This window comes from Raphanus sativus, chromosome 2 (assembly GCF_000801105.2).
Source record: "Raphanus sativus cultivar WK10039 chromosome 2, ASM80110v3, whole genome shotgun sequence".
NCBI lineage: Eukaryota > Viridiplantae > Streptophyta > Magnoliopsida > Brassicales > Brassicaceae > Raphanus > Raphanus sativus.
The window spans coordinates 9,856,491-9,881,223 of record NC_079512.1 but is presented as its reverse complement, the minus strand read 5'-3'; the positions used below and the strand labels follow the sequence as shown (position 1 = coordinate 9,881,223).

The window sequence follows — 24,733 nt, the reverse complement described above, 5'->3', positions numbered from 1 at the left end:
TATTAGATTTCCAGACACATACTTAAGGAGGAAGATGATGTTTATACTGAGCTAAAAGTTATGAAACTACAAGCCTTTGCTGGGAAGGTAAATGCTCCTCAGAAAATATGTAATCTTATATGGTAATTAATCACGGGACACATTGCTGTCATGAGGAATTTATCACGTTGTCATATGCGATATGAGATAACATTTGTCTGCTATGTGGAAACCAGATGAGTTTGTAACTCACGCGATCTTTGAATTCCCACCGAAACTTCAAGCATGGGCTCTAGAAGCAAATCCATCTCATCTGAATATCTTCCCTGTTTCCAGCATATATACTAATATGGATTATCTTTTCTGGAGAAAGAGTAGTATCGAGGATCCGGAAATGGATAGTGATCCATATCGATGGATAATTTGGTATCTCTGGAAATTGTGGAATGATAAGCTATTTATAGGAATCAAAGAGACCCACTGGAGTTGATAAAATATGCTGAAAGAGTGTCAAGCATGGTTCTCAGATTTACATCTTGAGTATGTGATACCGCCTTAAGTCTAACGCTTGGAACTTATTTTTTTGGTAGATGGTTCTTGGACCTATACTTCATTATACAATGGACAAACACAGCTCACGGGTACAAGAAATATAAGACGAAGAGAATTTCCATTGCTTATAGAATTAGCGCTTCAATGAACTATGGAGAGTATATTGCATCATTCGACGTGTCAATGCTTTGGTATGGATTGCAAAGAGGTAATAGCAATGGTAGGGGGCCCTGACGTATGGCTGATCTTCTCGACGGAGTTGAAAGACATAAAAGATCCCACGAACAGGGTCTAAGATTTGAAGATACCTATATCCCTAGGGGACAGAATGGAACTGCAGATCATTTAGATAGAACATCGAGATCCTTTCACGGGAACATTTGTTTTGTTGGTTGTTGTATTCCGGTCTGATTACCTAAATCATCTCATGTATAAGTAATATAATGGCATTTTGTAGTAAAAATAAAAAATAAAATAAACTTAACCAATCATGTGCAAAGTTCCTAATCTGAACTGACCATAAAGACTTAAGATCTTAAGTTAGTCAAGTTACAGATTCAACAAAGTTCATGGACAAATCTAAAAAATGACATCGAAATCACATATCAAAATACAAACTAGCCGTAGAATGCTATTTCCAGCCACTTTCAAGTGACCATTCCAATGATGGACGTAAGTCCGTGCTCAAAGCATTGTAAGCCTCTCCTTCACCACATGGTGGAGGATACAGTTCAACCTGCAAAATAGATAATCGATTTTTACTGAAGAATATTCAATCTTCAAAAATCATATTCACTTCACTTTCACGCTCCTACCTAAGGACAAGCAGCAGAGAATGAGCTAAATAACTAACAAAAAATTTCACAGCATCAGAATGCTTTGTATCTACCTGTAATGCATCATTGTTCTTGATTGCCAAAAACCGTTCCAGACCAGTAACAATCATCTTTATGCCAATCAACTAAGTCTCCTACTTTCCAAGAGCCATGAGCGACGTCAATAGGTTCTTGGTCAGCCTTGACTTTATGGACTGATGGGTATGAGGGTCGAACCATTATCCACTCTTTCTCCTCATCTCCAAACCGCTGAAAGACTTGTTGCTCATGTATCTCTGTAAGCGTATAAAATTTTCAAGACTAACTTCATGCACAGGATTTCAAAACATTGTCAAGGTAACATGATATTAGTTAAACAAAAATAAAATATGCAAAGGAAGATAAAACTCACCTTCTTCTTCGTAATCAAGATACTTTAAGCTGTAGTACAATTTCCTCTCCACTATGTATATCCTTACTATCTAATTAACCATTAAAGATAAAACACAAAGCTATTAATATTATTGTACAACAATATGAGCCATTTATAACCTGATGATATATATATATATATATATATATATATATATATATATATATATATATTGTCCTGTACTAGAAACCAGTGCATTGAACTTGAATTGAAAGGGTACAATGGTTCAATACTAGAAGCAAACTCTAAAGATTGATGCAACAAACTGGAGGGAGGGTCTTTTGGAAGACCCTTGATTCTCATACAGACTCCGAGACTCGTAATATGTGGTGAATTTCATGAAACTGAGTATTGATGATATAATTGGTATTTTTTATATGCTGAGACATTAAATATGCATATTTGAAATATTTCATGGATTAATTCCCTAAAGAAACAGAGTCGATTTACATTACCTTGCACCGAAACCAAGCTCCACGATATCCAGGTTCAAAGGATCTTACTTCAACAGTTTGACCATCTTTAAAAGGTAGGTTGGTTTGAGACATTTTGTATTTGAAGAACTGCACAGAGTTAAAATTAACACAAATTGAATTACGTGGAAAAAAATGATCCATCATAAAACAGTGATTATGTACAAAACGTACAGTTTTATTGTAAAGAGACCGAAACAGAGAGAAACTGTAAAAATCATTAACACAATGACAAGAACATGTAGATGATTTTTTCTTCAAATCAAAAGCTAGAGTTAATCAGAAGTTTGAAAGTTGGACTATACATTGGAATGTAGTTTTTTTGGTCAACATATTTCATTTCATGGACATTGGAATACAGTTAGATGGTTGTTGTGGATGTGAATCCATTGTTTATTCGAAACTATTTATATATATAAACTTCTTTGTCTACACCATTGTGAGTAAAAACATACAAACAAAGGTACAGGTGAACTCTGCTAAACAAATATAATGTTCATCGTTCATATCAACTGTAAATTCAAAAAAAACAAAAGAATTAATGTTGACATAAAACAAATCAAAACCATGTCAAATTTATAAATTCTGTTTGAAAACAGAAAACTTTGTTTCAATACTAGTTTACTAAAAAGAATAATAGTGCCATATAATAATATATCAGAACAATCTCTATCAAGAGATGGGGCTTATCGCAAAGTTCCAAAACCAAGTTTACGGATCTGCTTCAAAACCAATCAAAAAAAACTTTGAAAGAATCAGAGTATTAAAACTGAAAAACGAAGTATGAGGAGATGGGGACATACTAAAGTTCTCTTCATCCGAAAAATAAGCAATAAAAGTATGAAGAATACTACAAACACCAACATTCTCGACCTTAAATCATCATAAGAGCAGAGAAAAGGTGACATACCTGATTCGGTTGGCAAACAATTCAGACGTGGAACGAAAGTTTGGCGGAGGCAGTTATTTATAAGGGCAGGAATTCTAGTGGGCTTATTGATTTAGGAATTTCATAAAATAGGGATTTCATAAAAAATTTAGGGTTTTGCCAAATCCTCTCTTATTGGATTAGGTATTTATAAAAAAAATTACAAATCCTCTCTTATTGGATAGGCCAAATGTGGTAGAAAACCATGAAACATAATTAATTAGGTAAGTATGCATGGAAAAAAAGTTTTGGGTATCTAACGTGAGGAACACGAGAGAAGTTACGTTGATGCCCCTAACCGAAATACAAGTTGATACGTAGCCGTGCATCTGGTTCCTCCGTTGTCCGGTTCCTCCGGAAAATCTACAAGCCGTGCGGATACCATGGTGGAACTTCGGAATAGGATGACCCTGCAACAGCTTCAGCTCCGTACTCTCTGTCAATAAAAAAAGGAAACTCTTGAATCTTCAATTTCGTACTCTAATAATTGAGTTGAGAGGTTGTTTGCATGAATTCTGAAAATAAACCAAAAAATCTGGTTTCAAGAGACATGATATCAATTACGTGATTTATTTGTCTAGCCTCTCATCATTACACTATCATGCTACGGAAAGTAGGGTCTCAGGTTGTATAGACTACTATTACTAGCGTATAGGGCTACTCTGGTAATAATAGAAAGTCGAACAGTAGAATACCATTCTCCTAATTTCTATTAGTTCTGTGTCTATCTACTGCAATTGCCCTATTGGATATAACATTTATAAAAATCCAATCAAATAAACCCCTTATCAGAAAATATGTATTTCATCAATGAGATTCATAAAAAATTATTTTAGATTATTCAAAACTATCATTTACCATTTAAATTCAATAGAAAATAATAGGGAAATATCTAAAATAACATTTTTTAAGTTTTTGTCACAAAATAGCACTCAAAAAATAAAATGACCAAAACAACACATTTTTGTTTTGAAAATTTTAATATTTATTTTTTATTTTTAAAAATTTGAACACATTCCTAAAACTCCACCCCTTAACTATAAACCTTAAGTTTTAAATTAATTAACTCAGGGTTATAAATGCATATTTACACTTCAATAAAACTTTTTTGGTCATTTTCCTCCTTTGATGCTGTTTTTTGACAAAAACTTAATTTTGTGCTATTTTTATCTTTTTTCAAAATAATACCACTCAAAGAGATGGAATTTAAGAAAAACCAATTAGTTTATATTTACGACAAGAAAACATATCAAAAATTGAAAAAAAAAATCAACTCACACTTTTTTCACCATCATCGATCGATCTGAAAGATGGTTCCTTTGATGAGCTAACAACGAAGGTTTCAACGAGAAGAAGATGTGCGACATATCACCTTCGCAATCCTCAACGAGAAAGGTGTTTCACCTGTGTCGTGTGTTGCAGGGATGAAAGGTTTAGTTTTGATTGCTACGGCTAAACGCGGCGATCACTAAACGAACATTTGGATTCTAGTAATGGATTAAGTGGTGTTAGCACCTTCAACGAGAAAAGCTACATAAGCAATCCTCTTCTTAGTGTGAAATAGCAATTCACCATAACTGTTGCAATGGTGTCAAGAAGAGATGGACTACTATCTGTTAAGGATCAACAAAGCTAGGCATAGACAAAATCTCTGATCAACAGGAAGAAGAACTCACAATCTATGTTCAACAAAGCTGTGAAAGAGGACAGAAGATCAAGAGACTGAAGTATGAAAGTTGTTCTTTTTTTTTCTGTTCACGGGTGTTCTGCTCATGGTTTTGGTTACTAGCTAAAACAAAATTGGCTTGTCATGGAGTGTAACGTGTAAAAAAGGACTCAGTACAAATGTCAAAGATGCAATGAGATTGAATTGGCCTCACTTGTATTTATATTTGAAAATGCAGTGAGCTCCTATGATCAAAGAGTCTGAGAAGTGCCAAAGAATGTTAATGAAAAGTATAAGACTACCAATGGTTTGAGCTGCAAACAATTGTGATTATCAAAGTCTGGAAATTGAAATCTTGAGAATCCAGATTCAAAATAGAAATCTCAAGGCAACTACTGTGTGCTCGTAAAAGTAGAGAAGATACTTGTGGATGTTTTCATCAGCTCGGCAAAAGTTGTAAAATGATTTCATGTCAGCTCCTGTATTTCTCATCAAGCAAACTATTTGAGTCCACTGAGTCTATGTAAGTGAGTGATTAGACTCAGACCTTGAAGTTCTTCTTCTCTCTGTTTGGTTATTGTAACAAACAAAAAGTTCCACAAGTGAAAGACACAACAGCACATATTTTACCATAGGAATTTTCTTCAAGTATATTCTTGCTTAGCAGAATTCAAAAGTTTAGAACATATATAGTATATTTTTGGCAAAATATCGTGTTTCAAAAAATCACAAGCATTCTAGCTAAATCTTTACACCAAATCCTATCAAATTCCCATCAAAATCCTTGAATTCAACAAAACCCTTTAAATTCCACCAAATCTTAAAATTTTCAAAACCTTCTCGAATCCTTAACCCCCCACCCCCTAGTTTTAGATATGCATAGACATATATACTGCTGCTAACTTGGAAAACACGGCAGGCTGGGATATGCCTTTTAGAGAAAAAAATAAACGGGCAGCGTGCGACCTGCTTGCACCATCTATACTTTTTTTTTTTTTTTGTCAGCAAACACAGACTCATATAGACTCTGTAAACCAAACTGGAAGCTCCGTATCCATATGAACGACAAAAGACGATTGCTTCCTGGCACTACGTGCTAAGCTGTCCGCCCTTTTATTTTGTGTTCGTGGTATATGAAGGAGCTCAGATCTTGTGAAGCTTTTCTTCAAAGAGATAATGTCTTCTAAGTAACTTGCAAAGGCTGGCCACTCTTCTGGTTCCGAAACCATCTTCACCAATTGAGAACAATCCGTTGCAAAAGTAACTGAGTATTGTCTTAAATTCCTCATGCTTTCCATTGCCCAAATAAGAGCTTCCATTTCCGAGTGCAATGGCGATCTACTCGCTCTCGTATTCCTTGCTCCCATCAGTCCATCAAATCCTTCCAAAGTACTGTACCAGCCCTGTCCAGAAAACCTTTCATGTTCTTTCCAGGAGCCATCCGTAAAACACCATCTACCTGGTATAGTTGGGGTTATTGCCGGTAATCGTACGCTACTACGAGCTGTGTCCTGCGGCTGGATAACCTGTGCTTCAGTTCATGTTAGCACCATCTATACTATTTAAACTGAAATATATTTTGGTACTTCCTTTTATTTACAGATTTAATTTTTTTTTTACAGATTTAGTTATTACATTTAGAATAAATTATATATTTCATTTTTGTAATTTATTTTCTTTTTACAGATTCTACCACTAAAATCAGCTAAAATAAATTAACTACAATTCCAGATCTTGTCTAACCAGATTGATATTCATATTTTGACCCTTAATCATTTTAATTAGACATATCCCCTATATATTAAAAGAGAAATATTTGTAAAATTGTAACATCAATTTTGTAATAATTAAAAATATACATTTGTTTGTTAAACTATATGATATCTATCTTATTAAAGTAGAAGTATATTTTAAGCTTTTGTTTGAAAACATAGATAGTAGTAAAAAAATATAATGTTGTTTGGATAAATGGATAGTAGTATATTAAGAAAAATAATAATGGGCTTAATTTAAATCATAGATTATTATGGCCCAAAGTACAATTAACATTATTTTTGGATTTTGTATGATTGTTATTAATTTGTTAAAAAAAAATTTAAAATTATTTATAGTTACTTTTGAAGAGATTTTTGAATAATAAAGAAAAAAATGTAATTTATTTATATAAATATATATTTTGTATGATATTTTCTGTTTTGGTATATTTTAAACACTTTTCGCAAAATTTCTTGATATATAATTTAAAAAATATAGGATAACTATATAAGTGATTCACCTCATGAGTTATTATGTGTATTTAAGAGTGAAACACTATTATTAAGTAAAAGAATTATTAAGTTACAAAAGTATAAATATTTGTAAAATTCTTACTACCGTGTTTACGGGTCACAAACGCCTTTATAACACGATACAGAGCCGAAATACATAGTTTAAACAATAAACAAAAATAGTAAAACTGAAATCATTAAATGTTAGTTTTCTAAGTTTGTAAATACTGTAAGTTCATCATAATTATTTATCAAAAATGTATATACATATTTATTCCTAAAATTTTGGAAGATTTTGCTTGGGGATCTTCTCATTAAAAGTTCAACACTTATCTCCATGAAAATAGAATAGAGATTAATAGCAACTCAGTTATCATTAATTAGTCCTAAATATTTTCACATAAATTTAAATCAAGCAATTTTTAACTAATTTATATATTTGTACATAAATTTTAGAAAGATTTGACGTGGGTATCTCCTCATTTAAATCAGGAATCTCAAACTTGATCACCACGAATTAGAATAAAGTTTAATAACTACTAAATTGTCATATCTTTATAGTTCATAATTATTCCTAAATGTTCTCACATATATTATTGCTTAAATCGTACGAAATCTTAGCATTTAATCTTAATAAAATCATTTTCCAAAACAACCTTGCTCGCTTTATATATATACATCTCTTACGCTTCTTTTCTACACATACATTCAGACTTTACAAAAAGAAAACGATGGAAAACAATCAAAATTATGTCGACGTTCACAAAGTGAAACCACATAAAGATGCTTGGAAAGTGCAAGTGAAGCTACTCCATTGATGGACATCGAACACAAGTTTTGGAGGGGAAACTCTAGAATGTGTTCTTGCTGATGAAATAGTAAGTCATCACCTTACTAAATTGTCAAGATATGTTTTATCTGTTCGCACAATTTTGATCATTGTTAATTTCGTGTGTTTAGGGTGGCAAAATACACGCAAGTTGCAAAACAAATCTGATGTTTCGCCTGAAACGAAATCTCCAATTGGTGAATGGAGATTCGTTGAACACTTCATAGTTGTTGCTTCTGGTGATACAATTACGAAATACAAAGTTTAAATAATAAACAATAAGCAATACAATTTCGTTCAACCAATTTAAAGTTCTGAAATGTTTATATATATCATAAAAACAAAAACCAGCCCAATATCCATGTGGATGCGCGAATCAGCCTCTAATATTATTTATCATAATAAACTAAAGTAGTAAAGATTGTACCCATTAATCTTTTGTTTATCAAGATTTTATATATATCATAAAAATAAAGACCCGCCCAGTTGATCTAGTGATATTTACGATAGAAGCATTTATGATTGTTCCGCTAGATATTAATTACTATTTTCTTTTAATTCCTTAAATAAAACCTACAAAATTACCATAAATGACAAATATATATATGACAATTAATGTTTCTAATAATAAAGATTTGATAACAATTTATATATCCTCCATCAATTTTTGTTTAATTTTATATTATTAAAATAAATTAAACAATCGAATTAGTTATAAAATTAAAATTTAGATTTTTTCGTATATGTTATATTTTGAATTTTAAAAATGACAATAAAAATCGCACTTTCCTTAAATAAAAGTTATGAAATTGCCTAATATGATTAACGTGTATATGAAAAGTAATTATTATGAATAATGAATATTTGATAACAATTTTTTATCTTAGTTCTTTTATTATTTTATATTATTAAAATATATTAAACAATCACATTAACTATATAATAAAAACATTTAAATTTTTTCTTATATGTTATATTTCAATTTTTCAAAATATTTATAAATTATTAGAAATTTGAAGATCTCACTTTGAAAGTTTTGTGATCAATAACTTAATCTGTTTTTTATAATAAGATACAAATAATTATAAAATTGTATTAATATGAATTTTTATTTAATAAATATTCAAATTAAATAATATATATATATATTAACGAATTAAAGCAACAAAATTGGCTGTATCAATTTTAGTCGTTCAGTTGAGACCTTTCAAAACTATGTGGAAGACTAAAGTCAAAGTAATTCAATTTTGAAAATAATAAGATGATGGTTCTAAAATCATTAAAATGGTTCTCAATGATGTGAAAGTTAAATATTAAAAAAATGTAGAACATGTTTTTGTAATAAAAGTGACTTATTGACCACATTACAATTTTATAGATATAAACATGGTGATAAAAATTTAAGCTCCCATATCGGTCATGCTCATCATAAATTCAAAATAGATTTCGGTCCACAATTAAAATTACAAATGTTCAGCCCAATATGTCCATATCCCCTATTCCCTATATATTAAAGGAGGAACATTTCAGAAATTAGATTCTCAAATTGTTAGTAATTAAAATAAACTCCTATCCTATGTGTCAATCAATTGAATGATTAAAAAATCTGATGTGGCATGATGAGATTGAAATTGAAAAAGTGAATGGTCTAATTTGATTTATTTATTTTCTTTTCTTAAATAAAACCTACGGAATTACCATAAATGACTAATATATATATGACAATTAATGATTCTAATAATAAAGATTTGATAACAAATTATATATCCTCCATCATTTTTTGTTTAATTTTATATTATTAAAATAAATTAAACAATCAAATTAGCTACAAAATTTAAATTTAGATTTTTTCGTATATGTTATATATTGAATTTAAAAAACTACAATAAATGATTAAAATATTAAAATTATTATGTTAGAATTAATGAATAAAGGTTTAACATTTTTGTTATAAAAAGATACACATGATTTTAAAATCATATGAGTAAAAATATCATTTAATAATAAAAAAAATATATATATAGATTAAAATATACCATAAATATTTTAATATTAAAACTTCCAATGAATTTTCTAGAACATTTATAAATTATAAACTTATTATATAAGTGCTGATCATAGAACCATATGATTATGAAGTCTCATTTAATAAATAACTATATAAAATATAATATTCTTAGAAAAATATGTTGGTCCATCTTAACTTGTATTACATTTTTTATTAAATTAACTATCGAATTGATAAATAATGTACAAGAAAAAAATCTCACACTTTCCTTAAATAGAAGTTACGAAATTACCAAATATGATTAACATATATATGAAAATTAATTATTATGAATAATAAATATTTGATAAAAAAATTTGTATCTTAGTTCTTTTTTATTTATTTCATATTATTAAAGATATTAAACAATCACGTTAACTATATAATAAAAACATTTAGATTTTTCTTATATGTTATATTTTGAATTTTTGAAAACGTCTATAAATTATTAGAAATTTTAAGATCCCACTTTGAAAATTTTGTGATACTTAATTTGTTTTGTTATAATAAGATAAAAATGATCATAAAATTGTATTAATATTGAAATTTTATTAAATAAATATTCAAATTATTGAACTTTCCTTAAATAAAAGTTATGAAATTACCTAATATGATTAACATATATATGAAAATTAATGATTACGAATAATAAATATTTGATAACAATTTTTGTATCTTAGTTCCTTTTGTTTAATTTTATATTATTAAAAGATATTAAATAATCACATTAACTATATAATAAAAATATTTAGATTTTTTCTTATATGTTATATTTTTAATTTTCAAAACATCTATAAATCATTAAAATTTTGAAGATCCAACTTTGAAAATTTTGTGATCAATAGCTTAATTAGTTTTGTAATAATAAGATACAAATGATCATAAAATTATATTAATATGAATTTTTATTTAATAAATATTCGAATTAAATAATATATATATATAAATACTAACGATTTAAAGCAACAGGATTGGCTGCATCAATTTAGTCGTCGAATTGAAATCTTTCAAAACTATGTGAAAGAGTAAAGTCAAAGTAATTCGATTTTGGAAATAATAAGGTGATGGTTCTAAAATCATTAAATGATTTTCAATGTGAAAGTTAAATATTAAAAAAATTGTAGAACCTATTTTTGGAATAAAAATGACTTATTGACCACATTACAGTTCTTATAAATATAAACAAGGTGTAAAAAATTTAAGCCCAAATCGATCAGACTCATCATAAATTCAAAATAGATTTCGGTCCACAATTACAATTACAAATGTTCACCCAACATATCCCCTATATATTAAATCACTCGAATCACTTGAACAATAATTAAGTAACAATTTACTGCAACTGAGGCTTCTTATTTTCTTAGTTTTTCCTTTTTGATGTTTTTGCTTATTTTAAGAGTAACTAAATTGAAGTAAAGATTATAAATTTGATGGATAACAATTAGTTGAAAGTATTTACAACTATTTTTTATCTTCAAACAAACAGAGTTTTGTTCAATCGAAGACATATTAGTTTGATGAACACTAAATATGGAAGAACAATAAAACTACCGAAAAAACCGAACCGAACCGAAACCAACCCGATATTCGGATTGAACATCCTTAATCGAAATAAAACCAAACTATTATTTTATTATTCAAAACATATTAAAAATAAAAATTTCAATCATAAAGATTTCCTAATCTATTTTTTATAAATTTTATACTTTATATTATATTGGGAAAATTTATATTTCCCTATTTTAAAAAAAATATTTTCATTTAAATAAATTATCATTCACCATTAAAATAGATTAAATTTTGTAAACTATGTAAAACTTTATTCAAAATGTAAAATTATTAACATATGTTACTATTATATCTAGCGCTATATACCTTCAATATATTATTTTGGAAAACAAATCTCTAATTTATTATTTCAGATTCTGAATTTATTGTGTAAATTTTAAAAATAATAATAATTAATAGAAAAGTTAAATGTATAAAATATCACTATGTACTAATAATGTAATAAGATACTTAAAATAAAATTGAAGAATTATAAAAATCATATAATTTAACATTTATGATAATATTAAATTTATATATTTATAAAATTAAAATAGCCGCACAAATGTGTGGAAGGACTCTAATTTTTGTTAAAATAAAGAAACTAAAATAATTTTGATTTTAAGATATTTTTAAATGAGGAAAATAGTTTAAAATAATTATATCAAGATTGTAAATATATTTTGAATAACATCTTATTATATAAAGCTTGGTTCTTCAAAGTTACTAATTAAAATGATTGTGACATGTGTCAAATTTTTTTTAAGATGGTGACATGTGTTAAAAATATGATATAATTCTCTTTTTATTATTTAATAGAGATTTAAAAAAGGAAAATTCTTTAAAAAAGGAAAGTTTCTAAACAATTACTATTAAATAATTTTTATAATTACTTTTCACTATTAAATAAAATTTAGAATTATTTATTCAATATTATTTTAGAATATATTTTGAATCATTATATATTTTAGAAAAGGAAAATTACTATTACATAGTCTTTGAAAATTCTATATTATAAAATATTTGATAGTAATTTCTTTTTTAAAAGACTAAACAAAAATAATAATTGCAAAAAGGTATTAGAAAGTTAATTCTTTTTTAAAAAAATTATAGTGTTTATTCTTAAACTCACTAAAGATAGAGAATTATAAAAGATAAATTCAACTTTTTAAAAAAATGTTAAACAAACTAATTGTAAAATCCCACAATTTCAATTATTTAATAAAAACATGGAGAAAAACTAACTTTATAATAAATAATATTTAATAGTAAAAGCCTAATTAAAAGAAAATTGTAAAAGTACTCTTATTATTTTCTTATAAGTAACTAACTTTCTTTTCTAATAGATAATTGTATATTAAAAATTATGACCAAAAATAGCTACAAACATTTCACATCTATATTTAGGTTTAAGCTTCCACATATTATTTTTACAAAACACAATAGTATGTACATGAAAAGTATTACCTGAGTATTTTCTTTTAATTTCTTGATACAACTCAACATTTTATTATCATTATTACATTTTATTATAACATAAATTCCAATTTTGATGTTGTTGTTTACATCATATATTAAACAGATATTTTTCTATTAAAGATAAAATAGTTGCATAAAAATCATAAGGAAAAACTAATAAAATAATTAGTTTTCCTTTATTAAAAAAAGTTATAAATAAAAAATGTAAAGGTAAAATAATCTTATTTTTCTTATAATTAACTAAATTTATGTTTTAATAATTCTGTGTTAAAAAAATATAAAGCAAAAATAACTTGAAACATTTCACCTGATATGATTGCGACATGTGTCAGTTACTAAAAAATTAGATTTTGAATGTGTCAATCAAAACTGACATTATGTGAAAATAACTTTTTCATAAAATCTTAAATAAAAGAGATTTCTAAAAAAAAATCTTTTCTAATCTAAACCAATCAAGATTTTTTTTCTTTTTCTTTTAAATCCTAACCGGAGAGAATTGTAAAATAATAATAGTAATTTTTAATTTAAAAATTTAATGATAAACATGATACTAACAATTATTTAATTAACAATACAAATTGAAAAAAAAACATTAGTGATATTGAAAAAAACGAATTTTGAAAATGCCATCTTTTAAAAATAATTAATATTAACTGGAAATAATTATTTGATAGAAATTTTGTTTTTATAAATCCTAGATAAAATATAATTGTAAAAGATTAAGTAATATTAATTTCCTTTTCTAAAATCCTAAAAGCTGTAAGAGAATATTTGATAGTTTTTTTTCCTTTTTTCTAAAATAAATCATAAACAAAAAAAAATTGTATCATATTTCTAAGTCCTAACCAAAAGAGAATTGTAAAAAAAAAAATATTTTATAATATTTAAAGAGAGTGTGTGATGATGAACATAATATTAAAAATTCTTTAATTAACGAAAGAAGTGTAAAAGTGGTATTGATATAAAGTGTTAATAAAAGCAATTTTAAGATTATTTATTAATAACTAGAAATAATTATTTGATAGCAATTTGTTTCTGAAATTCTAAAGAGAATATAATTGTAATAGGTTATATGACAAATTTTCCTATTCTAAAATTTAAAAAATGTAAAAGAGTATTTATTTTTTTATTTAATTTATTAATTGTAATTAAATAGGAGATTTATAAAAAAAATTCCTTTTTAAAATCTTAGCAAAATAATTTTTTAAAAACTTATTTAATAAAGCATTAAGTTAGTACATAAGAACATGTATAATATTGTCCTTGACTCGAATGGTGTATTTGATTTTGATTTCTTTTTACCTTTCATTCAATTTCTTATTTTGGGTTGTGTTGAGTTTAAACGTTTAGGTATAGTATCTTCTTTAATCCTAATTGCAAAATTTACAACATTGATCTATGAACAATGATTATAAAATACAAATATTAACTTGAACTTATGTGTGAAAAGAGTTTTTAATTATAAAATAAATCTCACACAACATATGCATAAAAATCATAAAATTATAATAAAATAAATTTTTATTATGTTTTTATTAAACTAAAATATCGAACAAAACCCGTTGCAACGCAACGGACTCATATCTAGTTATAAATACTTGACAATATTTTAACTAAGAAAAGTCACACCAAACCGAATAAAAAACTATAATTTCAAACCAAACTTGAGTATATAAGAACCAATTCAAAATTAAGAAAAGAAAAGAAAATTATAAATCAGTCTCGAAATTAGCTAAAAACAAGATTTTCTGTATTGTCTGTGGAAATATCTTAAGCAAATGGGACTTATTGGATCGCAGGTTTATCGAACTCACTAGAAGATCCGGTCTATGTTTGAATGGTTTTAAAAGACTTATGAATAATCATTTAATACACTCATTTAAGTTCGAGGAAGATCTAAATATATTTCAAGTTGATAGAGATACGAGTTAACTCTGCCACTTGATCAACCTGCAGTACGTCCATAGTTCAAGTTCCGAAGTAGATATTCTTGTTTCGTACGATCTAAATAATTTCGCGTTCCAATCTGAAGATGTGCTTTATTTTCCAAAACAAAAGGATTGAATAATGTCTTGCTATTTCAAAAATACTATTCCCATTAATTTTTTTTTATAACCATAGGAATAACTCTCATTAGGAATCCAGTATTTCAAGGTCAGAAGCAAGCATATCCATAGACAGTTATCACTTCAAATGATTAATATGTTGAGAACAATCTGATCAAGGTTCATCACATAGCAGGGAGCGAACAAAAAGCGGAAATTCTAACAAAGACACTTGCAAGAATTCGATACAAGGAAATGAGGAGTTTAGTCGGCATGGTAGATTTGTCAAGAAATTGATTAAAGTTTAAGGAGGAGAATATTGGAGTAAGTTTGAAATAGGTTGGAGAGAAAGCTATCCTAATCCCACCGAGATATGGTTTACTAAGTGAATTAGGAAATATCTAAAAATGTTTTTACTAATGAGATTAGGAATTGTCTAGGATCTATATAAGAAGTTGCAAGCATGTAGCATTATTTAAGAGTTTTATAGATTGTATTGGAGAGCTTGAGTTTTTAGTGATTTTCTCAAGAGATTATAAGAGAGCAAATTCTTAATAAGAATGATATTTCATATACAATCGTGAGACTTGAGCTATACGTACTGAAACCAAAGCTCCTTCAAGACTATTAATTAGGCCAACTTGCGCTAGTTTGTATCTTTATTATTACTTCTATATTTTACACAGTGATCCCTTTTCCGATCAGAAAAACAAAAGATCACTGTGTTAAATATCAAAGTAATAATAAAGATGCATATTATAGACCCCTTTAACTTGCAATGTCTTTATCAGACGATGACAATCAATTGTTAGAAACCCAATTTAATAATCTCCCTTATAAAATATCGAAAAGTTGCTTCTACATTGCATCGTAGACTTCAGCTATTGGTTAATAACACTTCTAATATAAGACTGTAAATTAATGATTTGGGCTTAGTTACAACTTACAACGAATATGTCTCTCCAACTGAATCAGGAATCATGACACATTAACATTAATATATAAGATTCTACACGTATACATATATCATTGCTTAGGTACGGCTTTTGGGCATTTCGATAGGACGTGAACTAAATTTGAATTAGTATCGACTGTTGAAGCTAACCAAAAGACCAAAGCGATGGCAAGAACAGAAAAAGCCTTTTTCTTCATTCCGCTGTCATGTCTCCTTCAAGCCCACCACTTTCTATCTCCTCACCTCTGCGTTTAATAAATTATTCTTCGTTGAGTTGATTGCTATTGGGCAGTATGATTATTTAAGCTTTGACTTCAATAAGTCGAGAAATCTAACGAGGGATTTGAGGCTTATAGGCTCTTTAATATTCTTAGTAAACGGAGTGATGGTATACGAGGAAACGTGCGTAGTCCAAGAAATTGTGTATATTATATGCAAATTTGTTTAGAATACAAATGGTGACATGATCATTTAGAAGATCAAATAAGATTTCTTTCATATGGGGATTACAATATTATACAACTAGCACGCGTCTTTTCAGTAACACCCCTTCATCTTGAGCAAAAGCCTCAAAAGTAGATCTAATTAAGACAATTTGCATCATATGGACCTCTTACCACTAGTCACAAAATTCATTTTTTCATCCTCAAGTTAGTAAATAATCATCACAACCCCATATATATATATTACTCAATCATGAATTTAGGGTCACTCAGACTTTTGTTTTTTGCTATCAACACACTCGATACCTCTTTCATCATCAAGGATTTTCAAGTTTGTTCAATACTGCTCCAAAGTTGGTTAAAATATCGATGGTTGCGATAGTTTATAATCGTATATTGGTGAGCTTAATACTCCATTGACCTAATATGTGTAAAGAGGCTAATCGTGTAGTTTTTCTTAACATCATATCCGGCTATTGAGCTCTTTTTGAATCAGTATGTTTTACGGGCTATGTTCTTTTTTCTTAGAAAAGTTTAAATCTTTTACATCGACAGCAACTAAGCTGACTTGATTGTATTTGTAAGTATTTTTATTTTGGATATTGTGTATCCGAAAAAGGACGTGAGTGAAAACATTAAAATAGTTTCATGTGGATGAAGAACGATAAATTTGTAAGCAATCATTGGCGACATTTCCCTTAACTTTTTAGAATGAATATTTTGAGTAAAAACGTTTTAGAATGAAAACTACTAAATCCAAAAATCACATTTTATTACTTAATTGGTTTTCATCTGGGTATTTGTTTGCCACTGTGTAAAACTAGGAAAATTTGCGGGAAATCTTGTAGATCATCACGAGTTATATTGCATACTATGTTACCAATTGCATAACAAATAACTTTTTCACCAGAGGACAATTCATATTTTTTATAATTCATTGTTTTACACTGATTTAGAGTAGTCGTGTACTCTGGGTCGCGTAGTTTTTCATGCACCATGCTCGACTATTAATCTATTTTACTTTGTCGCCTCCGTTGCCCCAAGACTACGCAAATATTAAATACCTAATATAAAATTTGGCCTGACCTTTTGAGGCCGCTCTATAGTCAATATATTATTTGAATTCTCGATTAATCAAACTATAAATTATTGGCTTCGCTTGTTAACTAATTATTTTGGGCTGTTTCATAATCGCAGGTCGACGAGACAGAATCTCCTGAATTTGGTCACTATAAGGTACAAATGCATGTGATTACATTGATATTTTATTAGTTTATTCATGGTCGTATAATAATTAATGTAGTCATCTGTTTTTAATTATCTCCTAAACTTTAAATTATTGCTGGCACCATCAAATAGTTTAGAAGGTCTCTAATGTATGTATACTCTTAAAACTTTCTTAGAGAAGCTAGATTCTTTAATTTCTTACAGCTTGAAAACTAAATATTTAAGAACTAAAAATAAGTTCTCAAAAAATTATCTCTTTAAATACATTGTTATATTACTTTGATTAACCAAACTATATATACTGAATTTGTAAAAATGAAATAAGAAAAGTGATCAACCACTATTTAATAATTAGTTATGTCAATCGATTTAATATATGTTCTTTAATTTGATCCTCCCTCCATATATATTGCTTTCGTTTCATTGAGATATATTTTTAAAGAATATGTTTTAAAGGACATATTTTGCATAATTTAACTACCTTTTTATGAATTAATAATAATTAATTGTATATTTCAAAATAAAAATAAAAATATTTTATTTGTTAGTTTTTATTGGTTTATAAGTATCCCAAATAGATAATCATAAAAGATTATGCATTTATAACTGAAAAGTTAATATGATTTATTAATATATGTAAAAACTTTAAAACATGCATCACTTTGGAAAGAATAGAGTTAGGCATGAGCATTTATCCAGATCCGAAAATTCAAACATGAACTGACCCAAAAAACGGTTTGAATTGGGTACGGATAGTGCTATTTTACTCTATTGGATCTTGTTTTGGAGGACTCGCAATCTTAAATCCGACCCAACATGACCCAAATCCGAGACCTGATGGAGTATCCGAAATACTTGAAACTCCTAATATATATTAAGTATATATCAATGTTTCAGTATATTTTTGGTATTCGAGTTTTCGAGTATAGTTTCGGGTTTGAGTAAAATTTTAGATTTTCAAAAATATAATTCGGATAATCGAATAAAATTTTGGGTATTTTGTGTATTTTCGGGTCATAATTTACTTAAGATTTGAATATTTTGGGTATTTGAATATTTTTGGGTATTTTTGGTTTTTCGTGTATTTTTAGAGTTTTGAGTTCTTCGGCTTAAAATATCTGAACCAACGCGAAAGCAAAAAATAACAGGTATTAATAGTTTCTAGACAACTAAAACCGAATTGACTCGGATCCGATAAAACCCATACCGAACCTGGCAAATCACATATCAAACGCAAATCGACAAATTCTAATTAAATTGGTTTAAAATATTTAAGATTCGAAGAATCTGAATCCGATTAGACCTGATCCGAAAATCCAATCCGAAGAACGAGTGCCCATGCCTAAATAGAGTATTCATTGTTATTTAGGGATGTTAACTTCCACAATGATCTAGCTAGCTGACGTGCATTAATGTCAAATATTCTGTAAACACGAGGAACTTTCAATAATAAAGACGGGCCATAAAAGTGGCTCTTCATTAGGAGAAGTATGTACCCCCTAAAGAACGCTAATTAATTGATTAGCAAACTAATTAACAAATGTTGGAGTCATACTTAATTGCTCAAATAATGAGTGATTCTTGGCATTGTGTTTCCTAACCAAATCTTTCCCACTCCTCGTAAGCTGCCACGTTGAGACAAGATGCTGCATCATTCCTTCTTGGATTATAAATACAGATAAAATAATAATAATAATAATAAACTATGTTAACTTTTAAGGTTCTTTATCCACGTTCAATTTGAGCATTTTTGTTGACGTCATAGTGTACGTTTGATTTATTAAAATTAGTTTCGAAATGTACATTTTTGTTTAACTAAATCAAAAGACACATGAAACAATGCATTAACGTTACCATGTCAGAGAGAATTAAATACATAATAAAAGTAAGTGAGGTGTAAATTCGGGTATAAGAATTAAGATCCATTACAACAAAAATTGAGGATTCTGTTAATGTAGCGAGAACAGAGAATTAAAGTGCAGAAAATAAAAGATACGAGTTTCTCTTTTCGAATTCACTAGAACAAAAAAGTCTTACAACAATTTTTTCTATTACAAGAATCCTTTAGGATTAGCCCAATCCTAATCTAAAACTCACCCTAGAGTCTAGACTAATTTTAGACCTATATACTTTACTTTTTTGTATTCTGTTTATCAGGATCCTCCAAACTCCGAACTAAACTCCCTCTGAATCTAGGCTTCAATCTTCCACTTCTCAGAAGTACTTTACCAACTACGTCAACACCTAACGCAGAGCAGTGACACCAAAAACTTGATCACACAAGCAACACTAGAACGATCTCTCAACTGTTTTTCTTTTTAGCAGAGACACATTTCTCTATGGAGGCACGTCCTCCTTATGTAGATAACCAGAACTTGCTCTTCAAGTTCTTCTAAAAGTAACATAAGCAACTTTCCTTTTTCTTTTTAGGAAATAACTCTTTTATCTTTTCCTCTTCAAGTAATACCATTTACACTTAATGTAAATATTCCAGTAAACATATTACTTCTTCTACAAGCTTGACAAGCTCACGAACATCACAAAACACGAACTCTAACTCAGCCCATTTTCATGACACACACATATACTACCTCATGTAGTACTTTACGAACTGATACAGAATATACATCTCTCCCTTTTTGACTATGCATGTGAACTCATCACCTCTAGACAAAAGACCACGTCTTCAATCTCCTCCTATGAGTCACATCATTGTCAAAAACTAATATGAAGATCTATATCCTCCAAAATAAGGAGGAAATCCCATTCCACCATATCCATAGTGATCAAATCTCCTAGACCACGAATTCCTGAACCCAAATCCTCCATGATTAGCTCCTTGAACTGGCTTGAAATACTCACGTCGAATATGCCCTTGAACTCCACAAGAATAACATATAGGACCATAACTTTTCATACCATAAGCACCATAAACTTGCTTCATCTGATTCTTCTCCCTCAATAACTTGAAACACCTTGGTCTAATGTGCCCAACAACACCACAGTGATGACAAACAAGCCGCTACTTTTGTTGAGCTGCACTCTTCAATCCAGAAACTATCTCTGGAGCAGTCACCGTAGCAGTTGCCGTAGCAGTACGCGTAGCAGTCGCGTTCTTCACATCAGTTGCAGTCTTCTCTGCAGTCTTTCCATTAGATGTCTTCTCTACAGACACCTTAACCTCTGGTCTTGTAATAGACGTAGCTAAAACCTCAGCTTTTCCTGCTGATACAAAAACACATTCAGCTTTATTACATTCTCCTTGATATCCAAGGCCACATCGATCACTCTTTCCAATACTGAGCAGATGATCTAGTTGCTTCGTCCCACCATTCAGCATTTTCAAACCCTTTTGAGTCTCCGCAAGTTGAGCACCAGCCTGTCGTGCTTCTTCTTCTTTCTCTGAGGCATACTTAAGTGCTTCAGCAACTTCAGCTTCTAGCTTAGCTTTCTCCTTAGCAAACTGTGAATTAGCATCAACCTGCTTGAGCCAATTCTCATACAGCCTCTCATATTTCCCAGCAAGATCAAACTCTTCATCATCATCATCACTTCCAGCATCATCATCAGCTCCACATGAAGACCCTGACACAGACGCTGACGCAGATCCCGTCGCAGATTTTGTCTTAGAACCAGGAACAAAAGTTGTGAACGCCACAATATTCTTTAGCTCCTTACCATCATCAAAATCACTCTTGGTGACTATCTTCTTCTTCCGCTTCTGCAGATTTGTACATTCAGCTTGTACATGCCCAAAACCTTTGCATTCAAGGCACTGTAGAACCTTTGGGAAATCACCAAATCTTCTTCTTGTTCCTTTCTTCTTCATGCAATCATCAACCATTCCTAGAAAAACGCTTCTTGAAAGGCAACTTAGCTTTTTCCATCGATCTTCAAGATCTACTTCAAACTATGTCCTTCTTCCTAAACCAGTTTCTCTTCTCACTCTCCCAGATCACACCAGTAACTTAGGTGACCCGCTCTGATACCACTTGTTAATGTAGTGAGAGCAGAGAATTAAAGTGCAGAAAATAAAAGACACAAGTTTCTCTTTTCGAATTCACTAGAACAAGAAAGTCTTACACCAATCTTTTCTATTACAAGAATTCTTTAGGATTAGCCCAATCCTAAGCTAAAACTCACCCTAGAGTCTAGACTTCTGTTTATCAGGATCCTCCAAACCCCGAACTAAACTCCCCCTGAGTCTAGGCTTCAATCTTCCACTTCTCGGAAGTACTTCACCAACTACGTCAACACCTAACGCAGAGCAGTGACACCAAAGGCTTGATCACACAAGCAACACCAGAACGATCTCTCAACTGTTTTTCTTTTTAGCAGAGACACTTTTCTCTGTGGAGGCACGTCCTCCTTATGTAAATAACCAGAGCTTGCTCTTCAAGTTCTTCCAAAAGCAATATAAGCAACTTTCCTTTTTCTCTTTAAGAAATAACACTTTTGCCTTTTTCTCTTCAAGTAATATCATTTACACTTAATGTAAACTAGATTTTGACCCGCACGCCCGTGCGGGTATATTTTTTTATAAAATATGTTGCTATTTATTTTCCATGTCAATATATTAGTTGGACAAAAAACTCGAATCCAAAAAATTTGAACCGATCCCGATCCAAAAAAAAATACCAAACCTGAACCAAAATTGATTAACTATCCAAATTATTCAAAATTTTGGTATTTAGAGAACTGAAACCGAATCTGATCTGAATCGAAGTATTTCAGATACCCGAATGTATTCGAAATACATCCAAAATATATATGGTACTTTTAAGTTGGTTTAAATAATTGATAATATATATAAATATTCATATGTAAATATCTAAAATCGTTAAAGTATACTCAAAAGACCAAAAATATTTAAAATAATTATTGATTTTATATCCAAATATTTAAATCAGATAAATTTATATTTTAAGTTTAGGTATTATGGCATATGTTATTCAAATTTATACGTAATATATTATTTTTTATATATTTGAGAAATTTAAAGTATATAATGAGTTTTAAAAACAGTTTAAATAGGTTATCCGACACGAACGAACCCGCAAAGATCCGAATAGCATTCGAACTAAAATTTAGAAATATCCGAATGAGACTGAAATCTTTGACCCCGGAAATCCGAAACCTAAACAGACCCGAACGTAACCCGAATAGGTATCCGAACGTCCACCCCTAATTCACGATCTATTTTTTCCTTTAAAAACAGAGTAAACATATAATTAATTGTATTTTATACGTACTATCATATAAATAACCACATATATTATATTTTAAAATTTAATGTCAAATTAAAAAAATCATAATTTAAGTTGGTATATGAAATTTGACTTTTTATTGTATTTTCTTATATATATTGAAACAAACCCGATTTGTATTTTGATTTTAATAATATATATATATGTCTTTCATTCTATTAGATTTATAATATCTTATTGACCAGTTAGTATTAATATAGATTCTAGGAATATGTTAGGAATATATATAGGAATTGTTAGATGTGGCGAGATTTTGTAGACTGTTTGAAATATTCCATTTTCGTAAATCAAATTTTTAGAAATATGTTGTCCACAAAATATTACGTGAAGTTAAGTTTAGGTAGTAAATAATCAAATGATTTTGGTATAAATGTATTAAATATTTTCTGGTTAATTAATTATTTTTAACTCAGTGGCATGAGATTGTAATTCTTTAGTAAAAATCAGGGTTAAGTACTAATTGTATTTCAGTTTTAATAGATTAGATATTCCAGTAAACATATTATTTCTTTTCCAAGCTTGACAAGCTCACGAACATCACAAAACACGAACTCCAACTCAGTCCATCTTCATGACACACACATATGTACTACCTCATGTAGTACTTCACGGACTGATACAAAATATACATCTTCAGATTCGAACCAGAATGAAAAGTTTGAAAATGGCTAATACAACCGGAAGGATTCTCCAAGTGCGGAGCTGATAACTGGAAAGTTTGGATCAAAGTTGAGCATCCAACTCATATACATTTGTAATAAATTATTAAATTTAGAATTAAATTTTTGAATAGACTGGGGAATTATTTAGAAAGTAATCAACCATTTTTTATAACCAACACTAATATCACAAGACTTTGTATCCAGGCACGCAAATATTCCATTAATATGTATACACGCAACTATTCCATTAATATGGCACGGCTAAGCGGTTAAAGAAAATAAAACCAATGGTAGAAACTTTATCTAGAGCCCAAGTATTCAACCATTTTGATGACAAAAATCAAATAAATTAAAAAGGTTTCAAAAAAAAAAATCAAATAAATTTAGATAAATGTAGTTAATATCAAATCACATAGAGTAAACGAAAACAATAAACATAATTTATAGCTATAAAGTCGTTATACTAAAATTCACCTGCCCCATTTATTTTCTAAATTCTCGTTTTACTTTGCTTAGCTCATTTTTTATAACAAGAATATATACCAAATGAATCTTTGTTTATCGAATGTAAGGCTTGATAGTTGATAGTTTATACATTACTGGGGACACCAAATTGATAGATTTTTCCTTAAAAGTAAAACTTAATAATCTTGAAGAGCAAATCGACAATTTGTTTTGTGTATAGCATTATGGAAAAAAAAAATAAAATAAACAGATTAAAATGAAACTATAAGAGCACTTTTATGGGTTATACAAATAAATATCTAAACTAAGAATAATAATATTTTAAGCAAGTACGATTTTACAATTAAAATTTAATGCTTTTCAAAAATTTAAACCACTTACATATTTCCACTTACAATTAAAGTGCATTTGCAGAAAACTTTTTTCTTTTCTGTTTCTTATTTTATTTTCTTCTCTATTTAATAGTAGAGATACTGTGAAAATTTTAAGGCTGGACATGCTAACAAATAAGTGAGTCTCTACTGAAGACAGTGATTTCGTTAGAAGTACAAATAAATTAATACATGGAACCTTTTCAAGTGTCTTAAGTGAGTTTACTTTGGTTGTTTTGTAGAGACAGTGCCCTTTGAATGCTTAAAAAGGGGATATTCCTA

The 24,733-nt window shown here is 29.0% G+C and overlaps 1 protein-coding gene and 1 long non-coding RNA gene across 3 annotated transcripts; one reads left to right on the top strand and one right to left on the bottom strand.

The window, feature by feature from the left end:
* Nucleotides 1–963: 963 nt before the first annotated feature.
* Nucleotides 964–3,291, bottom strand: LOC108833446 (uncharacterized). 2 transcript variants are annotated; one of them, XM_056996216.1, is made up of 5 exons: nt 3,163–3,291; nt 2,235–2,342; nt 1,759–1,828; nt 1,421–1,642; nt 964–1,267 (listed from the first exon to the last, which is right to left on the bottom strand). In XM_056996216.1, the coding sequence occupies exons 2-4, from the start codon at nt 2,325–2,327 to the stop codon at nt 1,431–1,433; spliced, it is 375 nt and encodes a 124-aa protein (XP_056852196.1). In that variant the 5' UTR covers nt 2,328–2,342; nt 3,163–3,291; the 3' UTR covers nt 964–1,267; nt 1,421–1,430. The 2 variants fall into 2 exon arrangements, with proteins under 2 accessions (XP_056852196.1, XP_056852190.1); XM_056996210.1 differs by lacking the exon at nt 3,163–3,291 and adding an exon at nt 3,056–3,107.
* A 13,457-nt stretch (nt 3,292–16,748) lies between these two features.
* LOC108822142 (uncharacterized) lies at nt 16,749–24,451 on the top strand. Its single transcript, XR_001944704.2, has 3 exons — nt 16,749–16,858; nt 17,657–17,695; nt 23,591–24,451. It is a non-coding gene; the product is annotated as an uncharacterized LOC108822142 (long non-coding RNA).
* Nucleotides 24,452–24,733: the final 282 nt, after the last annotated feature.